Genomic DNA, 15,933 nt, shown 5'->3' with positions numbered 1-15,933 from the left:
CAAAATTATCACCTAATAAAAACTGACAGGGTTGTGTGTTTGGCCTGGCAGTGAAGATGTCACTTGGCATGCTGACATCCTGCTTCCAAGGGTCTAAGTCCAAATCCCAGCTCTGGGACTTCCAATTATGGCTTCATTCTGATGCACATGCTTTGAGGAACCAGCAATAACTCAAGTAAATGGATTTCTGCCAACCACGTAGGAGACCTGGCCTGATTCCTGCATCCCACCTTCACCCAGGCCAAGTAACTGGGTGCTCTGGGCATGTGGGGTGAGAACAAGCATGTAGGAGTATGTGAAGGTCTGTCTATCTGTGTGTCTTTCTGATCCTCCAAAAAATAAAAATTAAAACATAAAACAGAGTGAATAGACAAAAACAGAAGAGTTGAATGACCATTAAAGAAATCAACACTTCTGTTAAAAATATCTCCAAAAATAATGATTTATTCTTCTACGAGCTCTAAAACACTTAAGACAGAATCACCTGAATACTGCAAAACCCTTCCAGAACCAGAAACACAGGAAACATTCAGTGAACCACGATGAAGGACCTGAAGAGCTTTGTTTGAAGCCCATCAATGGTAGAAAGGAGACTTGTGTAAGGCAAGTACACGTGATCCTAGTTGTAAAAATCCAAACAAGTTGTGGGAAAGAAACATCCTGTAGATGGAATTTTACTAGAATTTTACCATTTTGTTTTGGAAGCACAATGCATTCTGAACCTGCTTGAGCTGAATTCAGATTCTGCCGCTTTGGGAATGATCAGACGAATGGCACCAGACACAATCAGGGAACCAATGTTCATGGGTTTCAGGGGGCGGGGGAAGAAGTCCGCAGATGTGCACTGCATGTGACCTGGTTCACTCATCACCTGTCTCCTGAGGAAGCTGAGGCAGGAACCACTCAAAAAGAAAATGACCTTTGCCCCCCAAAAACACCTAAGTAGTGGTATAAAGTTACACACTCAAGTGATATATGTTATATATTCAAGAGGTATGGGGGTTTCTAGGTGTCAATATAACGTGTGTGTGTGTGTAGGTGTGTGTATCACAGACTGAGTACTGCCCTGAAATGCAAACGCTGAAGGCCCAGGGCCACATGTGACTGTATTTGGAGATGAGGTCTTGACAGAAGGAAAGTGACGGCCGCCATGGGGGGGGGGGGGGGGGGCTCTGGCCCCGTCAGGGTTCTGTTCTTCACGAGGAGGAGACCAGGGCTCCCCCCTCACCCCTGGGAGGCACAGCGACAAGATGGCCACCAGCAGCCAAGGGGAGAGCGCTCCCACGGCCCGGCCGCGCTGGCGCCCTCATCCCAGACGCCAGCCCCACGAGCCTGAGAAAATCAGTGTCGGCCTCCAAGCCCACCAGATTCTGTCAAAATGGCAGCCAAGGGAGGACACGTGGATGTGCAGGGGACACATGCAGGAAATCTCAGTGACGGTTACCCTCACCAGGGGATTTCCTGTGAATTCGCTCTGTGCTGGGAATACCTGTGAATTGGGGATTTTACCAAGGGCAGAGGTGGTCTCAGCAAGCCCTAGACAAACAGGCCTTCCACACTGCCTCGCCTGGGCGCCAGCAGCGGCAACATCCAGGTCCGTCCATGACGTCACTGCTCTGCGTCCTCTGGGCGGAGCCTCCTGAGAGGCTCTGGGTCAGGAGCATCAGCTGACCCGGAAGTGGCGATTTCACCTGAGCATCCGGCAGCCTGACAGGAGAGTCCTCAGCGCTCTCAGCAGCCACTGGAGACACGGGACAGAGCACAGCAACTGCATGATGTCCTCTGCGAATTTAGGGGCCGCTCAGAGGCGACGCCTGGGACCAATGGGCGTGAGCGGAGACCTGACAGGCACGGTGGTGGGGTCGTTGGTCCAGAGTAGATCACACGGCACAGCCAGGGAGAGGTGAGGGGTGAGGGCAGCGGTGCTGGGGCCTGGGTGTGGCCACAGTGAACATTCATAGAGCAAGAGAAACTGCAAACTACTGTACTGTTTTTAAAAAGGGAGTTCTTGGGTGGTGCCGCGGCTCACTAGGCTAATCCTCCACCTGCGGCGCCGGCACCGCCGGTTCTAGTCCTGGTCGGGGCGCCGGATTCTGTCCCAGTTGCTCCTCTTCCAGGCCAGCTCTCTGCTGTGGCCCAGGAGTGCAGTGAGGGATGCCCCCAGTGCTTGGACCCTGCACCCGCATGGAAGACCTGCAGCGCGCTGGCCATGGTGGCCATTTGGGGGGTGAAACAGCAGAAAAAGGAAGACCTTTCTCTCTGTCTCTAACTCTGCCTGTCAAAAAAGGGGGGGGGGGAGTTCCTTAACTTTGCAAACAAAGATACAGGCAAAGGTTCAAGCTAAAGCCACCAGTGTGCTGGAACTGAACTATGAGGTAAGTAGGACAGAGAATATCAGATGTGAGAGATGATAATGAGAAAAAAACTGATGTTGGTTGAAAGGTTTTGCAAAGTAAGTATACTGCAAACCAGTGCACTATGGAGCTATGAGAAAGAATCAGGCCCCTGCTGATGAGTATTTAAATGTAGAGATACTTCTCACTGACATCCCAATCGATTGGATCCAAATAATAAATACAACAGCATAGGAAGGGGAGGGGACCATTATGGTTAAATTTACACAGATGCTGGGAGATGCCCCTGCATTGTGCTCAATATTAAGTATTGAATCTCCCACAGCTTCCCATCCTCTTAATCACCTCTGTTTGCACAGACACAACTATCTTTCCTGCATCACAGCCATTCTCTAGTGTTCCCTTTACTTGATTTTACCTTAGGGTCACTGGGGCACATCCAGCCTCTAGGCGAGTCCCTGAAATATGCAAGGTCGGTGTTATTTATTGAATAGATAAGGGAAGTCTTTATGAACGACACCGTTTAACAGAAATAAAAGGTAAGCCCAAATATGGCTTTGTATTTTCTAGTAACTCCATTCAAAAGGACAAAATCAAGCAGATAAAATTAGCTTACTGATATAAAACACATTCATTTCACCCAAAATGTTACTTAACTGTGTAATCTATGTAAAGATTAATACATTTTGATTCACGTTAATGTTCCAAAACATGAATGTTTTAAAATGGACTGCATAGCTCCACTCAAACTAGCCCCATCCAGTGTCCCATGGCCCTGTGGCTTCTTTTCTCATATAATCTTGATGGAGACTCCTCTGTTGAAGATGATGTCAGATCAGCCACTAAAAGCTTGTGAACAAAAGGTCATTCTCATATTTGAAAAGAAGGAAGTCAATTTGAGAATAATTTTGTTATGTTTCACCAGAAAAAAGGGGCAAAATGTCGGGTAGCACGATGCTAAAATTCCACCAATACCCTCCAACCTTGCGTTTTTCTCAGATGCATAAAATCCATAAAGCGTCAAACAGTTGTTTGACAAATAAAAGAACACAAAGCAAAATACCAGCAAAAGGATTGTGTGGGTGGCTTTGTTTTCTGGAGATGTCTTGGAAGAGAGGCTGGAGGTGTGAATGTGCTGGGCCCTCCTGCGGTGTCTGTAGAGAATCCACAGCATGTAGAGGCTGGACCAGATCATCAGTGCCAGGAACACTACATCATGAATCACTATGATACTTATAAATGCCATTGATTCATGGTTTCCGAGCTTCCTTGATTGACAATATGCATTAACATATCCCTGACCAACCACCGTGAAATTCCATTTGGCTCTTACACTTTCAGCGACATGGATGTAGATCAGCATGTTGATGACCCAAAAAAAGAGTAAAGAGGGGAAAATCCACTTGGAGAGTTTAGGTTTCAGCCTCGCCCATTTAGAATGACTGGGACTGATGGTGATGGCCTGAAATACACTTAGGAGAAAGGTAGTACATATGGAAAGACCTCGTATCACTCTGGATATGTACAGAAATGTTTGACAACCAATATCGTCAAACAAATTTTTGACTCCAAAGGATGACATGAGTTCTGGTATTGACCGGATCATTATAGTTGAAATATTGACCACTGTCAGGTGCATGAAAATCCAATCTATGGGTTTCTTCAGATGAGGCTCGATTACAAATGTGTATGTATATATCATCAAGAGCAATGAGTTTGCCATGACACCAACACAAATCTGACATATTAGAATAAAGCTATAAGTTGCATCACTTGGTAACATTATCTCAATGATGTTGTTAATTTTATAGATTGTTTAATTAAGTTAATTTGGCATCCTATGGAAAATACAGAGATTATATTCTGAAATTATAAAAAATGGAGTCTGTTGAAGAATATGATGATTAACAGCTCTGAGAGACAGGTGGACAAATGTTCAAATCTTCTATATTTCAGACCCAACTGTGGTAATTCCAGGAACTGAACTTCAGGCGTCCTTTAAATGTCAGAGTATAGTTATACATGATATGGAGACGGTGGACATCAAATGCTCACATCCTACTTTCTTGTCTACTGCACGAGGACGTGTTGGCGTCTATGAGTGAAAAATTTGCTTGAGAGGCTTTCTTCAGAGAACAAGACTGCTTGTTATTGCTAAACCTAAGTGCATAGTCTCACCTTTCTGAAGAATATTCTACTACTAATGCATGAAGAGTAGTGTGTTTCAACTAGTTTCTTAGAATTTACATTGCCGACACAATGATTTCAAACAAGGAACATTTTTAAGATGTTATTTCAGACTAGTTTTAAACACTCATGTATTATGCCAATCAAAAATAAAATTAATCGGGGCTGGCACTGTGGCACAGCAGGTAAAGCTGCCAACTGTAGTACCAGCATCCCATATTGGTGCTGGTTGGAGTCCCGGCAATTTGACTTCCAATCCAGCTCTCTGCTATGGCCCGGGAAATCAGTGGAAAATGGCCCAAGTCCTTGGGCCCTGCACCTGCATGGGAGACCAGGAAGAAGCACCTAGCTCCTGGCTTCGGATTGGCACAGCGCACCAGACATAGCAGCCATTTTGGGGGTGAACCAACTCTGCCTGCCAAAAAAAAATTAAATAAATCTTAAAAAAAAGAAAATATGGTATGTACTTCAAAGTCTATAAAGGGCAACCAGGAGGACAGAGCAGGTCACCAAACACAGCTCTGTAGGGTACTTACTGGGAGGGAAGCACAGATCTGCTGGGAACATTCACAGGCCCAGGGGAGTTGATCAAGGTTGGTCTGTTCAGGGGAACTTGCAGAAGTGTCAGAGTAGCACCAACACTGAGCAAACTGCGGCCCAGGGCACATGCATGGCCCTGGGAGCCCTGGGGGGAAGACAAGTGGAAAGCTGTAGCCCATGGGGAGCTTCTGGCCCATCACTGAGTCCAATGACTTAATATTAAATGAAAAAAGGCCTATGTTCCACTGCTACCATTCGAACTCTGTTAGGATCACTTTTGGCTAAGCCTGCTGAAGGGCTTTACAAGGAAGGGAAGGAAGAGGTTTCTGGGAAAATGTGGCTCTCAGTCTTAGGAACAAGGAAATGTCCAACTGAGTGACTGAAGTCAAGGTCAGTCTGCTCACCTGTCAGCTCACACCTTTTTATGCTCTCTTACTTGGCATTGCTGGCAAGAGCAAAATCATACTCACAAACATTATACACAGTCATCCCTCGGAGCATGGGAAATCTGCCAAACACTCCACAACAGAGGATAACAAAAACATCACACGATTGCATTCCTGTGCTATCCATTGTTTTTATAATTTCTCAATCTGTAAACTGAATTCTATTATATAGGGTTTTTAATTTAACAGATATAATGTTAGATATTAGGAGAAATGAACTACAAACAATGCAAAATTCTTACGGTTTACTGACAGTTAACATAAAGAATGAAAGACTGGCAGATCAACACATAGATCTGTTTCTAACTCATTTTGTCTACATAAACAAATAACTAAATATATATTCATTTTGCCTGTATATACAAATAGATATGCACAAACATACACAAGCAAACAAGAATGAGTTATGAAGTTATGCTAAAATAAAAATGCAAAATATATAGGGATGATGAAGCCAAAGAAAACAGTTAGACTGTTCAAAAAAGTGTAGACCAAATAAATGAGAATAGAATAAAAGAGGAAACACTGCAACTGATACCACAGAAATACAAAGAATCATAATAGCTTACTACAGCATATGCTAAATCAGCAAGCAGAATAAAGTATAACCAATGAATAAATATCTAGAGACATGCAATCTACCAAGACTGATTCATGAAGAAATATATCTGAACAGAAGAGACTCAGTTAAAAATACTGAAACATCTCCTATAAAGAAATTCCAGAACAAGCTTCCTTCACTGTTGAATTCTACTAAACATTTAAAGACCAGATACTATTCTCAAAGTTCTCCAAAACACAAAGACAAGGACTATATTACCCTGATCTTTTTTTAACAAAAAAATCCAGATGTGGCTTTTTTTAATGTGAGATAAGGAAATTACAGGCAGGCCCATATCTCTAATGAACATTACAGAAAAAAATACCTCATAAAATACTTGGAAGGAAAAGTCAATTGCACAATAAAAGCATCATTCTTTATAAATAATCAGTACTTCCGAGGGATGCAAGATGATTCCATAATACAAATAAATTAATGTGAGACAGCATGTTAACAGAATGAAAAATTAAACAATATGATCACCTCAATAGGTGCAGAAAAAGCACTTGACAACACTGAACATCCTCTCATGTTAAAAAAAAAAATGTGGCCACTGCTGTGGTGGGAAAAGCCACTGACTGCAGTGCCAGCATCCCATATGAGCGCTGCTTCAATTCCTGGCTGCTCCACTTCCGATCTAGCTCTCTGCTGTGGCCTGAGAAAGCAGTAGAAGATGGCCCAAGTGCTTGGGCCATTGCACCCAAGTGGGTGACTCGTAAGGAGCTCCTGGCTCCTGGCTTCAGAATGGCCCAGCTCTGGCCATTAAGGCCATCTAGGGAGTGAACCAGCACAGGGAGGACCTGTCTCCCCTGTGTCTGTCTGTAACTCTACCTCTCAAAGAAATAAATACACCTCTTTTTAAAAAAAAAAAAAACCTATATGAAAGAACTCTGAGTGTGAGATCCCAGTGGAAAGACAAAGAAGGAGGTACCTTTCTCTGAAGGGAGGAGAGAACTTCCACTTTGACTATGACCTTGTCTAAATAAGATCAGAGTTGGCAAACTCAAAAGGCCTCCATAGCCTTGACAACTCATGAGAAGAGCCTAGGGTGATTACTGACGCCATAAACAAGAGTGTCAATTTATTAAGTCAACAATAGGAGTCACTGTGAACTTACTTGTCATGTAGGATCTCTGTCATAAATGTGCTGTACATTGTGATTTAATGCTATAACTAGTACTCAAACAGTATTTTACACTATGTGTTGCTATGTGGGTGCAAACTATTGAAAGCTTTACTTAATATATGCTAAATTGATCTTCTGTATATAAAGATAATTGAAAATGAATCTTGATGTGAATGGGAGGGGAGAGGGGAGGGTTGCAGGTGGGAGGGAAGTTACGGGTGGGGAAAAGACATTGTAATCCATAAGCTGTACTTTGAAAACTTATATTCATTAAATAAAAGTTAAAAAAATAAAAAAGGTCTCAACACACTAAGTATTGATTAATGGACCTAAGTATAATGAATGCCTTAAGTGACAGGTTCACAGCTAATCAGAGTCAATGATGAGAAGATGCAGCCTTCCCCTCTAAGAGCAGGGTCAAGGATGCCCAGTCCTCCCACTCACACACATGTAGTCCTTGAAGTCAGAACCATAGAAACAAAGCAAGAAAATGAATAATTCATATTGTTAAAGTATCCATGCTATTGATAGTGATCTAGGGATTCAAGGCAATCCCTATCTAAATTCCAATGACATTATTCACAGAAACTGAAAAAAATCTGTCATAAAATTCATATAGAAGGGCTGGCCCTGTGGCATAGTGGATAAAGCCACCACCTGCAGTGCCAGCATCCCATATGGGCTCTGGTTTCAGTCCCGGCTGCTCCACTTCCAATCCAGCTCTCTGCTATGGCATGGGAAAGCAGTAGAAGATGGCCCAAGTCCCTGGGCCCATGAAACCACATGAGAGACCTGAAAGAAGATCCTAGCTCCTGGATTCGGATCAGTGCAGCTCCAGCCATTATGGCCAATTGGGCAGTAAGCCAGTGGATAGAAGACCTCTCTCTCTCTCTCTCTTTCTCTCTCTCTCTCTCTCTCCCTCCCTCCCTCCCTCTCCTCTTTCTATGTAACTCTGATATTCAAATAAATAAATAAATCTATAAAAAATTCATATGGAACATAAGACACTGCACTAGATGAAGCAATCTTGTAAGGAGAACCAAGCTGAACATCAGATGTCCTGATATCAAACTATATCAAAGAGTTGTACTCCCCTAAACAGTATGGAATGGAACTAGGAAAAGACTCACTGACCAATGCAACAAAGATCCCAGAAGTAAATCCACATATATGTGGTAAGCTAATCTTTGACCAGGACACCAAGAATATACAATGGTGATAGGCCACTGGGTAAAACCACTGATATTGATATAATTGGATATCTAGAAGCAGAAAAATGATACTGAATCACTTCACAACAAGGACAAAAATCAATTCAAATAGGAATAAAGACAGTAATGTAAGACCTGACACTGGAACATTCATAAAAGATCTCTCTCTCTCTCTCTCTCTCTCTCTCTCTCTCTCTCTCTTTCTCTAATAAATAATATATATTCTTTTACAAAAAAAAAAAGAAAGAAGTCTTTTATGTACCTGGGCAATGATTTTTTGGTTATGATTCTGAAATTCCTGACAACAAAATAGAAAATATACAAGCTGGAATACACCAAAACATAAAACTTTGGCACAGAAAAGGAAATAATGAACAACATGAAGGTCGGCCTATAGACTAGGAGAGAATATGTGCAAACTGTGTAATAAACAGGGCAAAGGGTCTGAATAGACACTGTTCTAAAGAAGACACACAAATGGCCAGAACTCTATGAAAAGGTTGTATTTGAAAAGATACTCAATACCTCTAAATCATCAATATATCAAAAATAAAATCACAGAAACACCACCTCACAGCAATAGATGGCCACTATCCATGACACAAGAGATGGCAAGCACTAGTTAGAATATGATAAAAAAAAAAAAGGAACTCTTGTACACTGTTGGGAATAAAATGCAACAAAACTCATGGGAAGTTGTGTGGAGTTTCCTCACAAAATTAAAACCAGAACTACATTTTTATATGGCAGTCCAACAACTGGACAAATTTCTATTAGAAGTGCAATTAATATTTTAAAGACATATACACACACAGATAGTGCAGCATGATTCATAGAAGCCAAGATATGGACACAGCCTTAGTGTCCCTCAACAGGTGAATGGGTGAAAAAAGTGCATACAAAAGGAATTTTATTCATCCATAAAAGAAGGAAAAATCCAGCCATTCATGACAACATGAATGAACCTAGAGAACATCATTTTAAGTAAAAGAATCAAAGCACAGACAGGCAAAGCCTGTATGACGTGGGAAATAAAATACCAAAGTTAGCAAAATAAAGGAGACGGTGATTACCAGGAGCTGGAAAACCAGACAAGAGATGGAGAGGTATTAGTGAAAGGGCAGAGTTATTAGATGAATAAATGCTAGATAGCAAAAATAACATGGGCTGAATATAGTTGATAATAATGTACTGTATAATTGAATTCTGCTGACATCATAGGTCTTACAAGCTGTCACCATGAACAAAAAGGTTTTGTGTGAGTGTTATGTTAAGCAACTTAGAGGTAGTATTCATATCAAACCATCCCAATATACTAGCTAAAAATACAAGCTTTTATTTGTCAATTATACCTCCATAAAGCTGAAAAAGTTGATGAGAAATGGACTATATCCACCAAGCAAATGCAGACAATGCAAAAGTCAAAAATATCGCATCCCAGCTATGCGCTGTCCATGGCATTCACACTGTAAATACAAAGGCACATATAGTCCAAAAGTGACTGGACAGTACATGATATATGGGGCCAATAATAATCTGTAGACATAGGGAGTGTCCATATAAAATTAGATGAACTGAACTACAAGACAAAGAACATGTCTTCCAAATTAATTGGAATTAGGAAGAAAGAGAAAGTTTCAAAATAAAGAAAAGGGGGATGGGGGCCAGTGCTGTGGCAAAGCTGGTTAAGCTGCCACCTGCAGTGCCAGCATCCCATATGGGCACTGGTTCAAGTCTCAGCTGCTCCACTTCCAATCCAGCTCTCTGCTATGACCTGGGAAAGTAGTACAAGATGGCCCAAGTCCTTGGGCCCCTGCACATGTGTGAGAGACCCAGAAGAAGCTTCTGGCTCCTGACTCTGGTCAGCCCAGCTCAGGCCGTTGTGGCCAACTGGAGAGTGAATCAGCAGATGGAATCTCTCTCTCTCTCTCTCTCTCTCTCTCTCTCTCTCTGCCTCTACCTCTGCTTCTCTGTAACTCTGCCTTCCAAATAAATGAATAAATCGTTTTTTAAAAGAAAAGGAAGATGTAGTCTACCAATCAAGTAACACAAAGCAGGTGCACACAGAATATTGGACAAAACCAACATTTAGGGAACAGAATTGCTGGATATAATGAAATCCACTTTGATAAAAATAAAATATGGACATTTATAAATACAAAACAGCATCTATATTTAATGTTAAAATACTAGAAATGATTTTGGAAAAAAAAAAAGGAAAATCTGCCATTGTAGTAGGAGATTGAACCAAAGTCGTTCAGTAACCATGGAACCAGCAGACAAAAGGCCAGACTACACAAAATTTGAGCACATGAATTCATAGGCTGCACCTAATGCCTTGACCAACACACAAGTCGCTGTCAAATGCCCGACTCCCCTTCTCTGCTATCACATGCACCATGTAATCGGCACAGCCACACAGCAAACACTGACGTGATTGAGAGCAAAGCTGAAGAGTTGAACTGAACAAGCTATCTTACTAAATTAAGAGGAATTACAAGAGGAAAATACTTTATTTATTAACAGATTTCTCACTATGTTCAGAAAGAAAGCATTTTGTAGTAAGAACAAAGTGGAAAAATCTATGATCATTGTGAAATAAAGAAAAATGCATTGTGGAAAATAAAGATAAAATGCCATTTTTTCTAGAGACTAACAAAATTAACCACCCTCCAGAGAGATGGTTGCACTTCCTAAAGAGAAGATAACAATAATAGAAGACTTCAAATGTTAAAAACACAACTAAGAACTTGTATTTTCTAAAAATGATATTGCAACTATGCTAATAAACGTGGAAGGCTGAGACACACTGGCAAATTCCAAGAATACTTCACTCACCATAAAAACACAAGAAATGTAGGAAGTCACGAATGTCCAAAGTTTCCCAGGATAAAACTGAGTAGCAGGGAAAAAATCACTCCACAAGGAATTCCACAGAATGCTTCAATGGTGTGGGACAAAAAACATCTATAAACACTGCCTAGGGAGAGAGAGGGAGAGCCTTCTGTCAATCACAGTGCAGGAAAACCAAATAAACCTGCTGTGAAAAGTATGATGCTGAGGCCATCAGGTTCAGGAAGCAAATGAGAAGCAGTCCCACAATTTGTAGAATTGAATCCAGGGCTCTCCAAAGCAGAGTCTACCAATGACCAAGAGAATCACCCCGGAAAATGGTTAAGATTGATGTCACACAGCAGAGAGAAAGGTTTAACACTACATGATAAAATATCTACACACCAACATTACCACATAATCATTGATTATTGAAAGTTGTTGTGTTGAGATTGGATATGAATAAAACATCTACTATCTCCACTTGTCTTCCGCATGCCTTTGGAGGGGTTTATTTTAAGAAAGAATAAACTTAACATCGTTACAAAGGAATGACCAGATTGTACCCAGAGCAGTTATATGATTTCAGACAGAAATTCACATAATCATTGGCAAAATTACCTAAAGGATTTGACAAAATCTTTTTTTAGATTTATTTTCCTAATTTGAAAGGCAGGGTTCCAGAGAGAGAGTGACAGAGAGAGTGGTCTTCCATCAGCTGGCTCTCTCCCTAAGTCACTGCAACAGCTGGGATTAGGTCAGGCTGAAGCTAGGAGCTTCACTGAGGTCTACTATCCCCGGCATAGGGACAGAAGTACAGGACCACATTCTGCACCAACAGGGAGCTGGACTGGGATGGAGTGGCTGGACACAAACCAGCACCCATGTGAGATGCACCACAACACCTTTTCTGACTTGAGGAATTTTAAAGGTTTCTGATAACAAAGTCAGTAAAATAAATTGAGTTTCTAAAAGAATTAGATTGATACTGTTCAACACAAACATGATAAACATCAAAATTAAGACGGAAAAATATCTAATTGGAAATGATGACTTAAGTTTACCTAAATATGAATCCGTTTAAAATTAAAATGTGGATCCATTCACTTGATAGGGAAGGAACAAATTGGAATGATGCTGTAGAAAACAGGCAAGAATGGAATGGAAAGAAAAAACACGAAATTACAGGTGCAGAACTTGCAGTGCAATAAATACCGCTAAGGTGTTCAGAGGAAAGAGGAGCCCACAGCAAAAGAAAAGCAAAGAACACTCGGTGGACACAGGACAGCGAGCGATCTGGAGAGCTTCAGAGACCCTCGATACAAGGAAGGAAGAGGTGAAAATAGGGCGATGGACAGAGAAACAACACAGTACAGGAAAACAGTGTTAGCAGGATACATCAGAAAAAAAAAACAAAAACCCAGGGAGACCCTGGAACAGACGAACAGCGGGGAGCAGGCAGGGGGAGAGGACTCACTCTCCCGCCCCAGGCTGGGGTGCAGGGTATTACTGGGGGCGTCCTGGACAGGATGGGGCCTCCCGGCACTGACTGTGGATCAGGCTGGGGTCAGCGGACGTCTCCTCCCAGTGGACACCGGTCACTTTGTCACTGCTGCCTCCATAGCCTTGTTTATGGTCCTCACTTTGATGCCCCCTGGAGAGCCCAAATTGCACTCCCAGATGCACAATGAGTCTCCTGGGGAGCACACAGGGTTTCCACACAGGCAGCACCAAATCGGCCCTTGGGGCTGCATTTTCCCCAGCTGAGCAGTGTCAGAAAGTAAACTTCAGGACAACACATGTCATCAGAAGTTCATCTCCAACAGCTGATGGCAATCATGACCTCACTAGTGGCTTCTTAATTTTCTTATTCAAGACCTGAAGTTTGACTTTATTTTCCCTTTAAATTGGGGGTTATTTTCTAGGAGTTTCTGTTTTTACCTCTCAATCCTACTAATGTTTTTTTTGGGGGGGAATCACTTTGTTATTATTATATAGTTAAACATTTGTTTGTTTGAAAGGCAGAATGAGAGAGAGAGAGAAAGAGAGAGAGAGAGAGAGAGAGAGAGAGAGAGAGAGAGAATATCTTCTATCTGCTGGTTCTTTCCCCAAATGGTCAAAATGACTGAGGCTGCTCCAGGCTGAAGCCAGGAGCCAGGAATCCCACTTGTGAAACTGCTTGGGCCTAAGTGCTGCTTTCTTAGGCACCCATAAGGAAGCTGCTTTGACCATGGGGCAGCTGACACTCCACAGGCAGGCTGGCTTACAAGCGGGAGGTTAACCTGCTGCCTATTAGTGGCCCCTGCTGTACTTGTCCTAGTATCATTGTTTTCTTATAAGGTGCTCATGCAATCATCACACTTATTTACATAATGGACTTTATAGGAAGGAATTTTAGTTCACTTTTCTCTGTTATCTAGAAATACTATTCTTAAGATTGAATGTATATGGATAAGGGCTATGAGTACTGTTTCTTATTCAGTATTATTTGGGGGCTGGCATGTTGTGTAGCAGATAAAGTTGACGCCTGTGGTACCAGCATCCTCTATGAGTGCCTGTTTGTCCCAAATACTCCACTTTCAGTCCAGTTCCCTGCTGATGTGACTGGAAAAGCAGCAGAAAATGGCCCAAGTGCTTCAGCCCCTCCACCCACTTGGGAAACGTTAAAAAAGCCCCAGGCTCCTGGCTTCAGAAAGTCAAATTTCTAGCCTTTGGAAACCAAAAAATGGAGAAATCTTCCATGCTCATGGATTGGAAGAATCAACATCATCAAAATGTCCATTCTCCCAAAAGCAATTTACAGATTCAATGCAATACCAATCAAGATACCAAAGACATTCTTCTCAGATCTGGAAAAAAAAATGATGCTGAAATTCATATGGAGACACAGGTGACCTCGAATAGCTAAAGCAATCTTGTACAACAAAAACAAAGCCGGAGGCATCACAATACCAGATTTCAGGACATACTACAGGGCAGTTATCAAAACAGCATGGTACTGGTACAGAAACAGGTGGATAGACCAATGGAACAGAATAGAAATACCAGAAATCAACCCAAACATCTACAGCCAACTCATATTTGATCAAGGATCCAAAACCAATCCCTGGAATAAGGACAGTCTATTCAATAAATGGTGCTGGGAAAACTGGATTTCCACGTGCAGAATCATGAAGCAAGATCACTACCTTTCACCTTACACAAAAATGCACTCAACATGGATCAAAAACTTAAATCTACGACCAGACACCATCAAATTATTAGAGAGCATTGGAGAAACCCTGCAAGATATTGGGACTGGCAAAGACTTCTTGGAAAACACCCCAGGAGCACAGGCAGTCAAAGCCAAAATTAACTATTGGGATTGCATCAAACTGAGAAGTTTCTGTACTGCAAAAGAAACAGTCAGGAAAGTGAATAGGAAACCAACAGAATGGGAAAAAATATTTGCAAACTATGCAACAGATAAAGGGTTGATAACCAGAATCTACAAAGAAATCAAGAAACTCCACAACATCAAAACAAACAATCCACTTAACAGATGGGCCAAAGACCTCAACAGACATCTTTCCAAAGAGGAAATCCAAATGGCCAACAGACACATGAAAAAATGTTCAAGATCACTAGCAATCAGAGAAATGCAAATCAAAACCACAATGAGGTTTCACCTCACCCCGGTGAGAATGGCCCACATTCAAAAATCAACCAACAATAGATGCTGGAGAGGATGTGGGGAAAAAGGGACACTAACCCACTGTTGGTGGGAATGCAAACTGGTTAAGCCACTATGGAAGTCAGTCTGGAGATTCCTCAGAAACCTGAATATAACCCTACCATTCAACCCAGCCATCCCACTACTTGGAATTTACCCAAAAGAAATTAAATTGGCAAACAAAAAAGCCATCTGCACATTAATGTTTATTGCAGCTCAATTCACAATAGCTAAGGCCTGGAACCAACCCAAATGCCCATCAACAGTAGACTGGATAAAGAAACTATGGGACATGTACTCCATAGAATACTATACAGCAGTCAAAAATAATGAAACCCAGTCATTTGCAACAAGATGGAGGGATCTGGAAAGCATCATGCTGAGTGAATTAAGCCAGCCCCAAAGAAACAAATATCATTTGTTTTCCCTGATCGGTGACAACTAACTGAGCACCAAAGGAAAACCTGTGGAAGTGTAATGGACAACATGATAAACAGTGACTTGATCAGTTGTGGTGCTGACTGTTTATGTACAATGTAACACTTTATCTATTTTAGTATTTTTGTAAACTTTGTAATTAACACACAATTATACTTAGGTGTCTAAATCTTAACTGAAAAGTGATCCCGGTTAAATATAAGAATGAGAAAAGGAGAGGGAGGAGATGTATAATAGGGGACATGCTCAATTGGATTTGCCCCAAATGATGAAGTTAGAAAAGTGCCAGGGGATTCCGATACAATTCCATCAAGGTGGCATGTACCAATGCCATCTCACCAGTCCAGGTGATCAATTTCAGTTCACAACTTATCACACTGATAGATCTAAGAGTCAAAGGGATCACACAAGCAAGATTAATGTCTGCTAATACTAACTGATAAAAAAAAAGGGGGGAGAGAAGGATCCAACATGGGAAGCAAGATA

At 41.7% G+C, this 15,933-nt stretch overlaps 1 protein-coding gene across 1 annotated transcript; it reads right to left on the bottom strand.

Annotated features, from left to right (window-relative positions):
- Nucleotides 1-3,189: 3,189 nt before the first annotated feature.
- On the bottom strand, nt 3,190-4,137 carry LOC133747909 (vomeronasal type-1 receptor 4-like). Its single transcript, XM_062176370.1, has one exon. The coding sequence runs from the start codon at nt 4,135-4,137 to the stop codon at nt 3,190-3,192; it is 948 nt and encodes a 315-aa protein (XP_062032354.1).
- Nucleotides 4,138-15,933: the final 11,796 nt, after the last annotated feature.

This window comes from Lepus europaeus, chromosome 19 (assembly GCF_033115175.1).
Source record: "Lepus europaeus isolate LE1 chromosome 19, mLepTim1.pri, whole genome shotgun sequence".
Lineage (NCBI taxonomy): Eukaryota > Metazoa > Chordata > Mammalia > Lagomorpha > Leporidae > Lepus > Lepus europaeus.
Note: the sequence above shows the minus strand (reverse complement) of the source record. Positions and strands in the feature narration are given on the sequence as shown.